The sequence below is a fragment of the Zea mays genome, chromosome 2 (assembly GCF_902167145.1).
Source record: "Zea mays cultivar B73 chromosome 2, Zm-B73-REFERENCE-NAM-5.0, whole genome shotgun sequence".
Classification (NCBI taxonomy): Eukaryota; Viridiplantae; Streptophyta; class Magnoliopsida; order Poales; family Poaceae; genus Zea; species Zea mays.
The window spans coordinates 4,653,954-4,672,408 of record NC_050097.1 but is presented as its reverse complement, the minus strand read 5'-3'; the positions used below and the strand labels follow the sequence as shown (position 1 = coordinate 4,672,408).

General features: G+C 47.7%; 3 protein-coding genes and 1 pseudogene across 4 annotated transcripts; all 4 read right to left on the bottom strand.

Annotated features, from left to right (window-relative positions):
* Nucleotides 1-3,859: 3,859 nt before the first annotated feature.
* LOC103645827 (uncharacterized) lies at nucleotides 3,860-5,063 on the bottom strand (annotated as a pseudogene).
* A 3,466-nt stretch (nucleotides 5,064-8,529) lies between these two features.
* LOC103645826 (uncharacterized) lies at nucleotides 8,530-9,228 on the bottom strand. Its single transcript, XM_008670547.3, has one exon. It carries the CDS (start codon nucleotides 9,149-9,151, stop codon nucleotides 8,717-8,719), a length of 435 nt encoding a protein of 144 aa, XP_008668769.1. The 5' UTR covers nucleotides 9,152-9,228; the 3' UTR covers nucleotides 8,530-8,716.
* A 5,039-nt stretch (nucleotides 9,229-14,267) lies between these two features.
* On the bottom strand, nucleotides 14,268-14,920 carry LOC100278952 (uncharacterized). Of its 2 annotated transcripts, none has more exons than NM_001364475.1 (1): nucleotides 14,268-14,920. In NM_001364475.1, the coding sequence occupies exon 1, from the start codon at nucleotides 14,820-14,822 to the stop codon at nucleotides 14,391-14,393; it is 432 nt and encodes a 143-aa protein (NP_001351404.1). In that variant the 5' UTR covers nucleotides 14,823-14,920; the 3' UTR covers nucleotides 14,268-14,390. The 2 variants fall into 2 exon arrangements, with proteins under 2 accessions (NP_001351404.1, NP_001145528.1); NM_001152056.2 differs by having other exon boundaries at nucleotides 14,322-14,911.
* Nucleotides 14,921-17,575: 2,655 nt separating this feature from the next.
* On the bottom strand, nucleotides 17,576-18,232 carry LOC103645825 (Os07g0120600-like protein). Its single transcript, XM_008670546.4, has one exon. The coding sequence runs from the start codon at nucleotides 18,153-18,155 to the stop codon at nucleotides 17,721-17,723; it is 435 nt and encodes a 144-aa protein (XP_008668768.1). The 5' UTR covers nucleotides 18,156-18,232; the 3' UTR covers nucleotides 17,576-17,720.
* Between the last annotated feature and the right edge of the window lie 223 nt (nucleotides 18,233-18,455).

Genomic DNA, 18,455 nt, shown 5'->3' with positions numbered 1-18,455 from the left:
GCCTTCGGAGGGATCCCCTAGATCGACGTGGAAACATTCGCGACTTGGGCCGCAGTCCTCGTCGTCGAGGCTGCGGCTACCGTCGGAACAGTCGGAGAGGCAGTAGTCACACGCGGTCATGAAGTCCCGCATGGCACTGGGGTTGCCAAATCCAGAGAAATCCCAATAGATGTTGGGGTCGTCATCTTCCTCGGACCTAGAGGGCCCGTAGGTCGAGACGTCCGTCAGCCGGTCCCAAGGCGACCGCATGCGAAACCCCAGAGGGTTTAATCTCGCCTCTACGAGAGCGCCCGCCAAAGCAGGGTCGCTAGGCGGGTTGAGGCTGAGTCCGAATGACGTAGGATGGGAATCGGTCGGTACCTTTCGGTCGACGAGCAGCGACATAGTCATGTCGGGAACTGATTGCACCGTCGTCTCAGGTACGAGGGCGACGTCCTGCAAGCTCTCCGCGAGCGCACTGGCGTCGTCCGCTTGCTCGGGATTGGCGTGTCGCGGGGAGACGGCGCTCGCCTTCGTCTCAAACGCGAGGTCGACGCCCGACGCGCCCCCCGTTGGGGCGCTGGGGACGTCGACTCGCTCGACAGCCGACGAGGCGCGGCCTCCCGCTTGGCCTTGGTTGCCCCGCCTCCTCCTCCGTTGGCGGGGGAGAGGACGGGGCGAGCTCGAATGTTATTCTTCTACCACACGGGGAAGACGTCGTCGATTCCGCCGCCGGCGGGCGGGCTGTCGGCCGCCATTGTCGTTGTCGCGCGGCGGTGGAAGGAGTATCATGTCGTAGCTGTCGTCGAAGGACATGAACTCAAGACTCCCGAAACGGAGCACCGTCCCGGGTCGGAGAGGTTGCTGGAGACTGCCCATCTGGAGCTTGACGGGAAGCTGTTCATCAACACGCAGCAGGCCCCTACCTGGCGCGCCAACTGTCGGCGTTTCGAGACCGGGGGGTCCCTAAGCCGACGAGTGAGTGTCGCCGCGTGCCCCAGCCCAGATGGGTCGAGCGCGTGGGCGAGCGCGAAGGGGGGAAGTGAGGTGGCCGGAGATGGGCGTGAGAGAGGTGGAAATCCCGTGGCCTTCGTGTTCGTCCCGCGCCCAGGTCGGGTGCGCTTGCAGTAGGGGGTTACAAGCGTCCACGCAGGAGAGGGAGCGAGCGGCCTCACGCGAGCGCCTGTCTCGTCCTCGTCCCCTCGTGGCCAACCTTCTCTAAGAGGGCCCTGGTCCTTCCTTTTATAGGCGTAAGGAGAGGATCCAGGTGTACAATGGGGGTGTAGCAGAGTGCTACGTGTTCTAGCGGGGGAGAGCTAGCGCCCTAAGTACATGCCGATGTGGCAGCCGGAGAGATTTTTGGCACCCAGCTGGTGTGATGTCGTGGCCGTCAGAGGAGCGACGGAGCCTGGCGGAGGGACAGCTGTCGGAGCGGTTGAGTCCTTGCTGACGTCCTCCTGCTTCCATAAGAGAGCTGAGAGCCGCCACCGTCACAGAGCATGCGGGGCGCCATCATTGCCTATCTGGCGGAGCTAGCCAGACGGGACACCGGTCTTGTTCTCTGCGGCCCGAGTCAGCTCGGGGTAGGGTGATGATGGCGCTTCCTGTTGACGTGGCTGGCCTGCGCCCTAGGTTGGGCGACGTGGAGGTTCCTCCGAAGCCGAGGTCGAGTCTGTCTTCCATGGCCGAGGCCGAGTCCGAGCCCCTGGGTCGGGCGAGGCGGAGGTCGTTCGGCAGAGGCCAGGGCGGAGTCCGAGCCCTGGGGTCGGGCGAAGCGGAGTTCGTCGTCTTCTGGGGCTGAGCCCGAGTCCGAGCCCTGGGGTCGGGCGGAGCGGAGTTCGCCGTCTTCCGGGATGTAGCCCGAGTCCGAGCCCTGGGTCGGGCGGAGCGGAGTTCGCCGTCTTCCGGGACCTAGCCCGAGTCCGAGCCCTGGGTCGGGCGGAGCGAAGTTCGTCGTCTTCTGGGGCTGAGCCCGAGTCCGAGCCCTGGGGTCGGGCGGAGCGGAGTTCGCCGTCTTCCGGGACTTAGCCCGAGTCCGAGCCCTGGGTCGGGCGGAGCGGAGCTTCCTATGGTGCCTTTGGCAGGGCCTGACTGCCTGTCAGTCTCATTCTGTCAAGGGGCACTGCAGTCGGAGTGGTGCAGGCGGCGCTGTCCTTCTGTCAGGCCGGTCAGTGGAGCGGTGAAGTGACGACGGTCACTTCGGCTCTGCCGGGGGGCGTGCGTCAGGATAAAGGTGTCAGGCCACCTTTGCGTTAAATGCTCCTGCGATTCGGTCGGTCGGTGCGACGATTTAGTCAGGGTTGCTTCTTAGTGAAGGCAGGGCCTCGGGCGAGCCGGAGATGTGTCCGCCGTTGGAGGGGGGCCTCGGGTGAGACGGAAATCCTCCGGGGTCGGCTGCCCTTGTCCGAGGCTAGGCTCAGGCGAGACATGATCGAGTCGCTCGAATGGACTGATCCCTGACTTAATCGCACCCATCAGGCATTTGCAGCTTTATGCTGATGGGGGTTACCAGCTGAGAATTAGGAGTCTTGAGGGTACCTCTAATTATGGTCCCCGACAATACCAGACAGATACTATTATACATATATGCTATCTTCCAGTATTTTATTTTCAAGTTAAAGCAGAGACATATACCTATATATTTTTTAGGATATGTAAACATCATTAACTTTTAAAAGATGATAACAAGCGCATAAAACGAGAATTAATTTTTTATATCTTAATGTGTCTTATTATAATACGTTGAGTGCGTAGCAACTAACGGACATGCATCTAGTCACATAAATAAGACACAAATAATGTAGACCACATATTAGATGCAAATGGGTTTATTGGTGCTACTCGTGCAACCAAGACACAAGCATGAACGTGGAAGACATTTTAAAAAAGTATTATTTTTCAAAACAATTATTTCACCTCTTCCTAGATATTTTTAAAATGTCCTCTCACCTCTATGGTCGTGTGTTGGTTGTGCGGTTGCATCAATAGATCTTGTTGTATATGATATATTGCCAATAATGTAAGTAGTCGTTCATCATAATACGGCAACTTTATAATTAATCTATAGAATATGATGAATACCAGATAACTTTATAGATATTTAACTCGTTTCTTAGCCTTTGATGATGAATACATGTAATTTATAATTTAGATCATTCATAAAGTTGAATGATCATTTTATATTTTATATTTATATATTGTTAATTTATTATAGAATATGATAATATTTATCAGGTGTAACTCACCAGTTGACTTCTTTAGCTCGTTGAATGAGTGAGACGGGTAGCCACAGGCTTCTACTTCGAAGTTTTCAGCATCCCATATGCACCATATGCACTACAGGAAACGGAGTAACTTCCGACGACCCAAGCCGTCCGACATAACCCTTAAGCCGTCGGACTTAAGCTATGTCCGACGGTATCCGCTTATGTTCGACGGTTTCTAGCCGCCGGACGTAACTCATCGGAAATAGTGTTATGTCCGACGGCTGTCAGACGGACCGTCTGACATAAGCTTATGTCCGACGGCCAGTCTGACAACCGTCGACTGTTTACTATTATTTTCGACGGCAGCCCTTGGCCGTTGGACATAACCTTATGTCGACGGTTGCCTAGGGGGCCGTCAGACATAACGTGGCCGTCGAACGTTTCCTTTTTTATTGTAGTGATGACTGTTCATTTTAGTTTTAATTCATATGAATTTAACGGCGGAATTGGCTATATTTTTAAATCCACAAGTCAAAATCTCTCTTAATTCCTTCCAATCTTATCTACACACGTGGGACATGAATATTCGAACATGGCTCAAAGTGGGTTCCCCTTGACCATAGAGATATTGCGTGCTAAGAAAACATCAAAATACAAAACCATCTGCTTCAGTATAAGAAGAACTCACATATGGCTGCGGCCTGCGAGGACATTTGTTTTAATATTAATATTTTGAAGTGAGATATTTTTAAAATTATATCCAATAAACAAAAAAATCATAGAAATGTTTGTAATGGACATGGCCCATGAGTATGAATACTCCGAGGCACAAGCTCATCACAAGATATATGGAAGTTTACAAATACAAAAGATAGATTATGAATGTCTTTTGAAGCCAACCATTTTTGTGGCTGGTAATTACTCTCCCAGCGCAAAAGCAGATGCATCGAAGGTGTCGGATAGGCCAGTGCCAGTCTTGAAGGTAACCTTTTCCGGCGAGGCCTCGGGGACGTAGACCTCGACGACGCTAAGCCAGATCATCAGCTCCTTTGTCTTCACGCCGGTGATCTTCCTCAGCTTGCCCTTCTCCGCGAATGCCGTCACTTCAGCGGCGTACGACACGGTCTGCTTGATCTTCTTGAATGTGTGCTCCACGCCTCCACCTTCTTCTTCCCCTGCACTAGCCACATGAATCCTGTCTCGCGGTTGTACCCGAACTCCTGGATGTCCTCGAGGGGCAAGAAGCCCTTGGGGAGGCCGAGCTCCTCCAGCAGCTCGATTGACTTCTTCCTGCAGATGGCGTCTCCTCCATTGACGACCTCAGCGCCTGCACGGTGGCTCTCGATGGCCTGGGACGCCATGGTCGTTTTCGTTCACTAGCTATGTGCTGCACAGACGAGCTGTGTGAGCAAGAGACAGTAGTAGTAGGCTAGTAGCCGATGCTGCTTTAGGAATTAGGAGGCGATGAAATGTTTGTGTGATGGGAGAAGGAGCTGCAACACATCTTTATAGGCATGCAGCTTCTATAGAGAAGCAACGCGGGGCGGGCAGTCCTATTTGACTTCGTTGGCAGAGAGCGTCGAATTTGACAAAGTCCACATTGCCACACCTGAATTTCTTTTGTGACAAACGAAGTCAAGATTGTCGCTCCTGAATTTTGGGATCAGAATGAATCACTGGAGTCCAGCCAACAAAAATAGAACAATTCAGTAGAGAGGTCAAACAAAGCATACTCTTACTCTACTGAATCACATTCTCCCTTATGACTGAACTAGAGTTGATAGCATTCTTCAGAAAATCCCCCCATACTTGCTGAATCACCTTCAACTGGAACTCAGTTTGGAAAACGAAGGTGTAAAAAAGTAATTTTATCCACGGTTAGCACTGCAACACAAGCTGCTCACGGCAGCTAAATACTCCCTCCGTTCCTTAATATATGTCGTCCGTTAGTACAAATTTAAACTACTCGGCGACAAATAAAAAGAAACGGAGGGAGTAATCAAAAGCGGCTGGGTACCAACAAGACCTGTAGGCTCTGCAATGTCGAACGCGAAGCGACACTTCACCTGACTCTAGAACGCAACGGGCGATTGACAATACTCACTTTCACCACTTGATGCATGGGCAGATCGCAGACATGTTGTGGTCTGCCGTTTCTGTCCCTTTTTTTTCTTTTATTTGTTGAGAACTGCATCAGTTTGATGTGATGTGATAACCCTCTACGTAAATATCCGTTCCCTGCTTAAATGACAAGGCAGAGCACCTGCCATTTTTTCCTAAGAAAGTTGCATACCTATTATGGTAGATTATCTGTAATGTTTGGATGCTGTTGACTATGCAAACAGCGATAATAAAACTACAGTTTCAGATAAAGAAGCCCATGCAGTTTTAGGCCTTGTTCGTTTCTATCGGATTGGTGGGTCCGAATAATTCCTGACTGGATTGTTTCTCTAATTTATATAAACTTTGATTAGCTGGAACGATTCCGGGTGCAATCCGATGGAAACGAACAAGGCCTTAGCAGTCATTTATAAGCGTCATGCATGAAAAGACGGCAAACATCCTGTACTAGTACATGAACTTGAATGATAAGCGTTCCTTTGTACGCAACAGGAATACAGGATGCGTGGTCTAAAATGCACATAAGCAGAAATATGCATTGGAAGCTTTTTTAACTGAAAAACATTGGTTTTAGCCTTTGCCAGGAGACAACAATGATGCAGCCATAGAGATAAAAACACTGTAAAAATAGTAAAAGACGATACATATTAAAGCCAAGCGAACAGGCTAGACTGTGACTTGAAGAGTTAGAGAGTGCGAATCAGACATTAAAAAAAATCTTTGCCCAGCTTCAGTGCTATGGCAATTAATAGGTTAGATGTTGGCATTTTGTTTCAAAACCTCTCCCCTTTAGCAAATCTTGTATGCTTTGACCTTGACATAGCTTCTTTGTTGTGGTACACCCAAATGATTGTGAGCCGATTATTTAATTGGATCAGATGGCTACTATGATTGGGATGCGACACCATGGTACCAAAGGTACCAAAGAAAATCATAGACGAAGGTGTAGCAATAGAACGCCATCACGACAATTTCCACATGTATCATATAAATAGTTTTAGGCCACCAAAGGGTAATACCCTAAATCTTTTATGGTAGATGTATAGATGCAAATACTAAAGATCTTACATATTTAGTTGATAACCGAGCTACCGAGAGGAACTAGAAACATATGCACTTCTAGACTTTGGCGGCTGCAACCTATAGTAGACCTTGCAAGTTGTGACTCTAGTGTATTTTCAGCTCTGATCATGACACTTGGATGCAACCTTTGTAACCTAAATACAGACATGTCTTGTTTCTACGTTCCTCTACGACTCTTTATAGCACAAGGGAGAGGAGAGTTACATTCGTGCATCGATGGCAATGGCGGGTTTCACCCACCAAAAGTCTAGCTACTCCAATTTTAACGTAGTTGTTGTATCGTAAGGGTCGTTGGTAGTTGCTATAGGTGCACACACTGCATAGTACTCACAGTACACCTACTGCCTCAAGCTTAACTATATTAATATCCTACGTTATCATATCCAGCATAGTTGGTAAGTGTTGTAGCCTCACACACTTTATAGTACTTGCAAGTATGTATCTGGCCTTAGATGTAGCTGTACTGGCAACTTTTGAACACAATATTACCCTTCGTAATAAATACGAAGGACATAAGCCCCGTTATAAATACAAAGCCATCTGCTCCAATATAAGAACTCATCTATGACTACGAGGACATTTATTTTTAATGTTTTGAAGTGAGATATTTAGAAAAAACTATCTGATAAATAAGAAAATCTCTACTACCTATTAAGACGGTAAGAGGTAGGCTGCCACATTCCGTGTTCTGCCATTCCCATTTCGTCCTCACTGCAAAGCCCATTCTCATTCTCAGCTGCCTGTCTTTCTCAGTCTTTCTCATTCCCCCTCCCACAAAGCCTATTCTCATTCTCACGTGCATCCCACGCCTAGCTAAAATTAAATTAAAAAAACAGGCTCCAAGGGGATTCGAACCCACGACCTCTCAAATAAATGTGTTTGTAGCTACCACTACACCACATGTGTGTTTATGTCTATATCTATTATAGTAAAAACATATAATACATCTCTCCCGAAGCCCACCTACTACCATTGCACAATGTGTAGTAGTAGATAAGTATCACCGAGATTATTAAATTATATTTTTGGATTGAGAGAGTAGTATTTAAAGAAGAGCCTTGCATGCAATTTTTTTTGTTTGAATAATGTTTTCAACTTAAATACTTTTTTTGCATGTGTAACATTTATTCTCCATAATATTTTTCCATGGATCTAACTTATAAATCATTTTCATAAACCAATGCCAAAGATGAATCCATGTTTCTTACTTGGAAACCCCGAACAAACACCACTAGCACGAGGCGCTCGCGTTGGCGTCGCTCACCGACGACGAGAAGAAACTTGGCGCCTGCCAGTTCGAACTCTGGAAGCAGTCCTACATGGCCCATGCGCCGCTGTGTACGGCAAGCTCCGGTGCAGCCGCTGCTTGGACGTGGTCCAGAGCGGCTGCACAGCGCTGTCCATCGTCAAACATAGGGACCTCATGGTCGTCGCCAATGTCGACGACTCTCGGGTTGTTCTGGGCATCGCAACCTACGACGACGCCATCACGCCGTCTAGCTCATCATCCACCTGAAGTCTAACCTGCCACGTAAGTCGCTACTGACCGACCATGAATTCTTGTGCGCTGGAATGATGACCATTGTTGTTGTTGTGTGAGTGTTCTCGAACAAGATGTATGTAGAGTAGTAGCACATCCGGTGGTGCAACGACCAGGTGTACTACCTCGCTAATGAGCCCGGGGTGCACTTCATTTGGCAGCTCAACCAAGAGTGATCGGTACTCACCATATCGCGCGCGTTCGACGACTATTATATCAAGGATTGTGGTGTCATCTCGACACCGGAGGTGAGCAGAGGTGGACCGACAACAATGACCACTCGCCATCGTCGGGGTACCTTTTGTGTCGGCCTGCCTTTAATTCTCTTCGCAAACACACACTTGCATTTTTTGTTTAAGCAAGCGTGTATGATGGTGCGTGCCTGATGACTAACGATGTACGACGGAACTTCTACCGGCAGGTGTGGCACGTGCTCTCCAATAATGAGACCATGCAAATCATGACATATATTGAAGTCTGCATGATACTGATGGTTGCAATGTAGTAGTGAAACAATTAAATTAAAATAACAAAATTTAGGTATGACTAGGATCACAAATGGATTATGAAATATTTTCTTATAACAATATAAGACACATTTTGTATATAAGTTATCATGATATTATATGTTCCCGTTGCAACGCACGGGTACTGACCTAGTACATAGAAATGTTTCAATGGGCATCGCCCATGAGTACCACAAACTCGTCTCAAGATATATGAAAAATTTACAAATACAAAAGATAGATTATGCATGTCTTTTGAAGCCAACCATTTTTATGAGTAATTACTCTCCCAGCGCAAAGGCAGAGGCATCGAAGGTGTCGGATAGGCCAGTGCCAGTCTTGAAGGTAACCTTCTCTAGCGAGGCCTCGGGGACGTACACCTCGACGACGCTGAGCCAGAACATCAGCTCCTTTGTCTTCACGCCGGTGATCTTCCTCAGCTTGCCCTTCTCGGCGAATGCCGTCACCTCAGCGGCATACGATACGGTCTGCTTGATCTTTTTGAAGGTGTGCTCCACCTTCTTCTTCCCCTGCACCAGCCACATGAACCCTGTCACGCGGTTGTACCCGAACTCCTGGATGTCCTCAAGAGGCAGGAAGCCCTTGGGGAGGCCGAGCTCCTCCAGCAGCTCGATTGACTTCTTCCTGCAGATTGTGTCTCCTCCGGTGACGACCTCAGCGCCTGCACGGTGGCTCTCGATGGCCTGGGACGCCATGGTCGTTCTCGTTCGCTAGCTAGGTGAGGAAGAGACGGTGGTAGTGGCCGATGCTGCTTTAGGAGGCGATGAAATGTTTGTGTGATCGGAGAAGAAGCTGCACATCTATATAGGCATGCGGCTTCTATAGAGACGGGCAGTCCTATTTGACTTCGTTGGAAGAGTGCGTCCCATTTGACAAAGTCCATATTGCCACCCCTGCATTTCTTTTGTGACAAACGAAGTTAAGATTGTCGCTCCAGAATTTTGGATTTAGCTATGCCCTATTTCTCTTCTCATGTACATGCTGAGCTAGCTAACTAGTATGAGAAAGAAAAATACAAATTTTAACTTAAGAAAGTCCTGAGAATCCTCCAAAATAACTGGACATTTTTCTTACATTTCTTTAAGTTACAAGATACTACACACCATCATACAAGTCTGAGCTTGGCGCGCTGAACTACAAATTTGACCATTTCTCTTCGTATCCATCCGAATGAATCACTGGAGCCCAGCCAACAAAAATAGAACAATTCAGTAGAGAGGTCAAACAATGCACACTCTTACTCGACTGAATCACATTCTCCCTTATGATTGAAGCAGAGTTTATAGCATTCTTCAAACAACACGCCGGCTTGGTGACTTAACATCTGTTCATAACTGGCCTCGATCAAGGTAGGAAACGGCAAGACCGCAAGAGGCAACAAAATCTCCTTCTAGCATGACAGATCACTCCACATAGCGTGGAGGAAAACCCGGGAATTCTTACAAGCTGGATGGAAGGCATGCGGTGAACGACTACCAGTCTAGCACAGAGAAGATCATCCAATTCGTCGAGCTATGGTCTGTTGTCTTCGAAGCAACGCTCTCAATGTCGAAGGCGAATCAACACTTCACCTGACTCTAGAACCCAACGGTCGTCAGACGCTACTCACTTTCAGCACTTGATGCATGGACAGACTCACAGACATGTTGTGGTCTGCCGTTTTTCCTAAAATAATTATTGATTTAGCATATTTAGTATCATGCAGTACATACCTATTACAGTAGATTGTTGGTAAGGTTTAGATGCTGTTGGTTATGCAAACAGTGAGAACAAAATTACAGTTTCAGATAAAGAAGCCCATTCAGTTTTAGCAGTCATCTATAAGCATCATACATGAAAAGATGACAAACATCCTATACTATTACATGAACTTGAAAGACGAGTGTTCCTTGTACTCAACAGGATGTGTGGTCTAAAATGTAGATAAGAAGAAGTAAGCATTGGAAGCTTTCTTAACTGAAACATTGATTTTGTCCTTTACGAGGAGACAACAATGCAGACTATGACTTGAAGAGTTAGAGAGTGCAGATCAGACATTTATCATTTTTTTTTGAAACGAGCCAGACAGGAGAGCTGCTGATTATATTAATAAAGGAGAAGGGTCCGGATCGAACAGAGCAACAAAACAACATACGGTTGGATTGGGACACCAACACACCAAACTCGCCAATTAGATTGGGACATCAACACGGCACAACAGTCACTGCCTACAGAATGCACAAACATCCCCGACAACAGGAGCCCCTCACACACAACCCATTCAGAGTTATCGTTGCCGAGCCCGACCCAAGAGACAAACAGCTCTGATTCCGCAAGACGGGCCGCACATGGCCAAAGAAAACACGACGACGTCTACAACCAAACACCAGTATAGAAGGAGGAAGATCGTGTGCGCCGTCGTTGCCAAGCCTCAACACACCCCACGTGAGACAACTCTGATTCTTCACCAACGAGTTTGAACCTCCGTCCTACCCTAGTAGATCCATGACCCTTCGAAACAATCCAGTCCACGAAGAAGGGGGCTCGTCAGCTGTCATCGTTGCTGAGCCACAACCCCTGATGCAACAGCTTCGACTTCACATTGCAAAGCCCCATCTTCACCCGCATACCAGACGTCGAGAATCGAAAGCAACCATCGAAGGCGAAGACGAGGCCGAGACAAACTTCAATGTGACGCCATCAAAAAGGGAGTGACGTTGGGGACGACACCGTCGCGAGTCCGAGATGGACCAGGCTTTCGCCCAAGGAAGAAAATGATGAGGAATATGACGCCCCCAATAGGGGAAGCGGTGCCCACGGGCGTCGCCGTCGCCGAGGCTCTCGCCCAAGAAGACCCAGCACCAACGTCAGGCCAAGATCTACCGTCGTCGCCGTCCTCCATACCACATGTGTCACACAGGCGTGTGCCAGAGCCGCACCCGGCAGCCGATGGCACTAGCACACGCGGCCACCGAATCTAGATGTTGTCGGACACCCTGCCACCTCCACCACCACCTTGCGCCATCTCGACCACTCGCCGGCGTCGCCCCTCACAAACGTGTGACCTCAAGCACCGCCACGCCGACGGCGAAGCGTCATGCCACCACCATCGCAGTTTCACAAGGCCGCACGCCGAGGCCACAAATGACCAACGTCGTCGGCCACGGCACCTGCCGATGTCGTCACCATCATCCACCAACAACCATAGGACGTGTGCCCCTCCATCTCGAGCGTCGCCCCCTGCCCTGAGGCCACCGGATCTGGATGGCAGGTCCCAAAATCGGCGCCCCTGCAGACGTCGCCGCCTCCGTGCGGACCACAACCGCGAGCACCACCCTGGGCTGTCGTCAAAGCCACCGCCCGAACACCGTAGGCTGGCCGGCCGAAGGAGGTTGCCGCCTCGACCACAACAGCAGTCAAGACCGTGAGGGGAGGGGTGGCAAAGAAGAGTGTGCCGCCCCACAACACTTGCACAAACCCCAACCAGCCGCCTCCAACGCAACCGCCACCGGCCGCCACCGCACCTACTGCCAGCTACCGAGGCAGATCCGGTCGCCAGGGTCCAGATCCGGCCCCAGGCATCGGATTCGACTGCCTGGGCCAGGGCTAGCGACCACAGGTTGAGCTGTTGCCGCCGTCAAGAAAGTAGGAGGGGAACACATGGGGAAAAAAGAAAGAGAGCCCGCCGCCGTCCCACTATAGCTGCGGGGGCGCACTAGCCGGCGCCGCCACAGCCGCAGCAGCCACCCTCGTCAACTCCACGCAGCAGCGCGAGGGATGGCTTGTCGGCTTGCTGCGTGGTGCGCCACCAACGCGAGGAAGAGAGCCTCGCCGCCACCATCCCTATCGCCCGGATGGCCATACGGGTGGCCAGCTCCGCGGCGGCGTGGCAGGAGAGAAGAGAGGGAAAGCGGCGGCAGGCTTGGGAGCCACCTATGTCGCCCCGCGTGGGAGCGACGCGAGCGTGAGCTTTCAGAGCTTGCCGTCTACCGCTCTTACATTTATGAGAATTACTAAGACAACACACGTAGTGCGTGCAAGTATGTATGTGGCCTTAGATGTAGCTATACGATTGATTTTGAACGCAACATTATCACTGGTGAAAAATAGGACAAGCCTTGTGATAAATACAAAGCCATCTGCTCCAATATCTATACTATATTTAAAGCACCAGTTTCAAAGGTCGTCCCACGTTATCTTTTTACAAATAACCCATCACAGCTATTTCAAATTAATCTGTTGCACGCCTATAGATGGTCAAACGGCGGCTCGGCATGGGCCCGACGCCCGCGTTGTGGCCCAGGCACGTCATGTCGGCCTGCTGACTGTGTCGGGCTAGCCCGTTAGCCCGTCGGCCCATTAAATCAGCGCAAAATGTCAAAAAACGGTGCAGGAGGTGGGATTTGAACCCATGCCCTGATAGAAGAAAGGCGAGAGACACTGGATGAAGTTGTCTAACCAGTAGAACATAATGCTCAGATATTTTTAATATTGAATATAAATTGTATATATGTATATACGTTTTTTGTAAAATAAAAAAATATATAATCATGTCGGACCAGGCCAGCACTACGGGCCGAGGCTACAACCCAACCACGACATGACGTTCTTGGCTCTTGCAAACATTAGGTCGTTTCTGAGACCACATTGTCGCAATGGACCTCATGGTGTTTGAGGTTGCTGAATTGGATAGAGCAACAATGATTTGTCACACTAACAGTAAAATGATAGGTTATTTGTTGGTTTTAAACGTTAGTAATTGCTACGAAGTAGCATATTTATATGGAGCACATCTAGTTTTTATTGATGTCTGACTTTAACAATCACTCCATATTTTGATATATCTTTTTTTAAGTTTGAGTTCATGTGACTTATTTTAGAAACTTGAGTTCACAAACTTTCTCTTATTTGGTCTCTTTATGGTGGAATTATGTCATTTTATAATCTATGTTCGTTCAGTCAGTCGTTGTTATAGATGTCCAAATGGGCGGGCCGTGCCGGACCGGTCCGAGCACGACTAGGCCCGACACAGATTAGGACCGTGTCGACTCGGCCCAAATTAGCTAGCGGGTCATGCCGTGCCGGCCCACGGCCCCAAGCGAGGCCCAAGCACGACCCGCTAGGTTAATAATCGTGTCGGGCCGGTCCAGGGCCCGACGGGCCTAACGGGCTCATAACAATATATGACGTTTAAATGATAAAAATGTCCTAAAAGTATGCATTTTTGAGGATTTAAACCATATTTATTAGCTCTAAACATTTATTTACACCCACATAACCAACAAAAACACATGTTTCTTTTGTTTTATACTCTATATTAAATATAATACATATATTTATATGAAAAAATAAAAAAATAAAATCGGCCTGTGTCAGGCCTAGCCCGTCGTGCCACGCCTTCGGCCCAGACACGACCCGGTGACTGGGCCGGTCCGGCACGGGCCAGGTTCACTACGTGTCGTGCCGGGTTCGTGCCGGGCCAAACCCGTGCCAGGTTTCGGGCCGCCCGGCAAGCCCGGTCCGTTTGAACATCTATAGTCGTTGTGAACTCTCTTCTAATCGCTCACTTCATTGGTCGTGTTGTACTAAGACATATTGCATGTAGTAAACAATAACATCAGTTAGCCAAATCAAAAATATTATATAGAGAGCGGAGATAATCAATAAAAAATCTTGAATTTTTTTGTGTGGATAGTTTACGTGGTTATTGTTGTAAGCCGTCGCAACGCACAGGCAACCGACTAGTAAGCTACGACTACAAGCACATTTATTTTTAATGTTTTGAAGTGAGATATTTAAAAACTATATGATAAACAAGGAAATACATAGAAATGTCTGCAATGGGCACGGCCCTTGATTATGGGTCATAAACTCATCACAAGATATATGGAAGTTTAAAATACAAAAGATAGATTATGCATGTCTTTTGAAGCCAACCATTTTTGTGGCTGGTAATTACTCTCCCAGCGCAAAGGCAGAGGCATCGAAGGTGTCGGATAGGCCAGTGCCAGTCTTGAAGGTAACCTTCTCCGATGAGGCCTCGGGCACGTAGACCTCCACGACGCTGAGCCAGAGCATCAGCTCCTTTGTCTTCACGCCGGTGATCTTCCTCAGCTTGCCCTTCTCGGCGAATGCCGTCACCTCAGTGGCGTACGACACGGTCTGCTTGATCCTTTTGAAGGTGTGCTCCACCTTCTTCTTCCCCTGCACCAGCCACATGAACCCTGTCTCGCGGTTGTACCCGAACTCCTGGATGTCCACGAGGGGCAGGAAGCCCTTGGGGAGGCCGAGCTCCTCCAGCAGTTCGATTGACTTCTTCCTGCAGATGGCGTCTCCGGTGACGACCTCAGCGCCGGCACGGTGGTTCTCGATGGCCTGGGACGCCATGGTCGTTCACTAGCTATGTGCTGCACAGTACGAGCTGTGTGAGCAGGAGTCGGTGGTAGTAGCCGATGCTGCTTTAGGAGGCGATGAAATGTTTGTGTGATGGGAGAAGGGGCTGCAACACATTTATATAGGCATGCAGCTCCTATAGAGACGGGCAGTCCTATTTGACTTCGTTGGCAGAGAGCGTCGAATTTGACAAAGTCCACATTGCCACCCCTGAATTTCTTTTGTGGCAAACGAAGTCAAGATTGACGCTCCTGAACTTTGGATTTTGCTATGCCCTGCTTCTCTTCTCATGTTTTAAATCAGAACATATACCTTCTGAGCAAGCTCACTAGTATAAGAAAGAAAAGGACATTTTTTAACTTAAGAAAGTTCTGTAATGCCGAAGTCGAATCAAGTCTTCACCTGACTCTAGAACGCAACGGGCGACATACAATACTCACTTTCAGCACTTGATGCATGGGCAGACATGTTGTGGTCTGCGTTTTTCTCCCTTTATTTTCTGCTTTTGTTTGTTGAGAACTGCTACAGTTTGATGTGGTACAAATTGTTATAGTAGATTATTGGTGAGGTTTGGATGTTGTTGACTATGCAAACAGTGAGGGAAAAAATACAGTTTCAGTTAAAGAAGCCATGCGGTTTTAGCGGTCATGTATTGGCATCACACATGAAAAGATGGCAAACATCATTTACTATTACATGAACTTGAAAGATAAGTGTTCCTTGTACTCAAGAGGATGTGTGGTCTAAAAGGCACATAAGCAGAAGTTAGCATTGAAAGCTTTCTTAACTGAAACATTGGTTTTAGCCTTTTCAGTAACTCTAATAGTTCTCTATTAAAAAGCTCTCTAAACTTATGTTTAGCAAGTTGCTAAATAGCTATTGAGAGTAAAAAATAGTTTGGCCTCCAACAATTTCTCATAGGCCTACTCCCGTTGAATTTAGTTTTGCTAGACCTGCTCCCACTGGGAAGTGATAGTCCGGTGACGTGACCTATGGGTGACCGATTGTGTGATGACAGAGGAGAAGGTTGTTTCATGCGTGTCGAACATGGCTGCCTCGCGACAATACAAAAAGAGCACGTCGGGCCTGGCTAGTCGTTGTGTGGGAAAAGGGAAAATGAACACGTAGGTGTGAAGAAATCGGCGACAACTGCGTTTAGAGAGTTGTTATCGAGCTGCCAAATCTGGAGAGTAAATGAGGTTGGATAGCAAATAACTAAATTTAGCAAGTCCATTTCAAGAACTATTAGAGAAGCGTTTTTCTATTCACTTTTTAAATTTAAGATTTAGAGAATTATTGGAGTTTCTCTAAACGAGGAGACAACAATTCAGACTATGACTTGAAGAGTTAGAGAGTGTGGATCCGACATTAAAAAATCTTTGTCCAGCTTTTTCTGAAATAGGCAGGAAATCTTCCTAATATATTGATAAGGAGGAAAATGATAGGCTAAAAGGGTTTAAATCAACAAGTCTAAGATCGTGGGCACTAGCCAGATGAAAGCAAGAAACAAAAGCAACCCACAGTTAATAAAGCATCTAAGAAAAGGATAAGGGGACTGACAAGTGTCTGGCCCCTGCCACCTTCTAGGTCGCCACCTCATAATTAATTTTTTATAACATTTTGCTGCCAACTCGAGAATCTGCGATATAAGATTCTTGTATTTCTTTTCTGCCAGATTGACGAGATTACCAAAATCAACAACGAACGATCTGAGCCAGATCAACAACGTTTTGCCCAGCTTTTGTGCTACGGTAATTAACATGTTAGATGATGTCATTTTATTTCAAAATCTCTCCCCTTTAGCAAATCTTGTATGCTTTGATCTTGACATAACTTCTTTGTTGTGGTACACCCAAATGCTTGTGAGCCGTTATTTAATTAGACTAGATGGCTACTACCATGGGATACGACACCATGATACCAAGGGTACCAAAGAAAATCAGAGAAAAGATGTAAGCTTAGCCATAAAACACTAACACGATAGTTTTCACATATATCATATAAATAGTTTTAGGCCATCTGAGCGTAATACCCTATATTTTTTGTACGATATATGTATAGAAGCAAATACGAAAGGTTGTCATATTTAGTTGATAACTGAGCTAACGAGAGGATCTAGAAACATGCACTTCAACACTTCTGGACTTTGGCGGTTGCAACCTAAAGTAGCCCTTGCGAGTTGCGACTCTAGTGTGTTCTTAGCCCTGGTCATGACACTTGGATGCAACCTTCGTGACCTAAATGGAAATGTGTCTGGTTTCTACGTTGCTTTATGACTTCTCTTTATATCACAAGATAGTGGAGAGTTACATTCCTGCCTCGATGGCGTGCCTCACCCACCAAAAGTCAAACTACTCCCATTTTATCATAGTTGTTGTATTGTAAGCGCCTTTGGTAGTTGCTATAGGTGCACACACTATATAGTACTCATGGTATACTGCTGCCTCAAGCTTGACTATAGCAATGTCCTACATTGTCGTGTCCAACATAGTTGGTAGGTGTTGTAGCCTCACACACTGCATAATACTTGCAAGTATGTATGTAGCCTTAGATATAGCTATACCTCCGACTTTTGGGCGACGGGCCTCCGCTTCGCTCGCTAACTTGGCCGCCTTCTTCAGAATTTGGATCACAAACTCAACAGTAATAAATACGTACCTATATGCTCCAATATAAAAACTCATCTATGAATACGGGGACGTTTATTTTTAATGTTTTGAAGTGAGATATTTTAAAAGAAAACTATCTGATAAACAAGAAATTTCATAGAAATGTTTCAATGGGCATCGCTCATGAGTACCACAAACTCATCTCAATATATATGAAAATTTTACAAATACAAAAGATAGATTATGCATGTCTTTTGAAGCCAACCATTTTTATGACTGCTAATTACTCTCCCAGCGCAAAGGCAGAGGCATCGAAGGTGTCGGATAGGCCAGTGCCAGTCTTGAAGGTAACCTTCTCTAGCGAGGCCTCGGGGACGTACACCTCGACGACGCTGAGCCAGAACATCAGCTCCTTTGTCTTCACGCCGGTGATCTTCCTCAGCTTGCCCTTCTCGGCGAATGCCGTCACCTCAGCGGCATACGATACGGTCTGCTTGATCTTTTTGAAGGTGTGCTCCACCTTCTTCTTCCCCTGCACCAGCCACATGAACCCTGTCACGCGGTTGTACCCGAACTCCTGGATGTCCTCAAGAGGCAGGAAGCCCTTGGGGAGGCCGAGCTCCTCCAGCAGCTCGATTGACTTCTTCCTGCAGATTGCGTCTCCTCCGGTGACGACCTCAGCGCCTGCACGGTGGCTCTCGATGGCCTGGGACGCCATGGTCGTTCTCGTTCGCTAGCTAGGTGAGGAAGAGACGGTGGTAGTGGCCGATGCTGCTTTAGGAGGCGATGAAATGTTTGTGTGATCGGAGAAGAAGCTGCACATCTATATAGGCATGCGGCTTCTATAGAGACGGGCAGTCCTATTTGACTTCGTTGGAAGAGTGCGTCCCATTTGACAAAGTCCATATTGCCACCCCTGCATTTCTTTTGTGACAAACGAAGTTAAGATTGTCGCTCCAGAATTTTGGATTTAGCTATGCCCTATTTCTCTTCTCATGTACATGCTGAGCTAGCTAAC

Coding starts and splice junctions, on each gene's coding strand:
- LOC103645826 (XM_008670547.3), bottom strand. CDS start 9,151: ATGGCGTCCCAGGCCATCGAGAGCCACCGTGCAGGCGCTGAGGTCGTC.
- LOC100278952 (NM_001364475.1), bottom strand. CDS start 14,822: ATGGCGTCCCAGGCCATCGAGAACCACCGTGCCGGCGCTGAGGTCGTC.
- LOC103645825 (XM_008670546.4), bottom strand. CDS start 18,155: ATGGCGTCCCAGGCCATCGAGAGCCACCGTGCAGGCGCTGAGGTCGTC.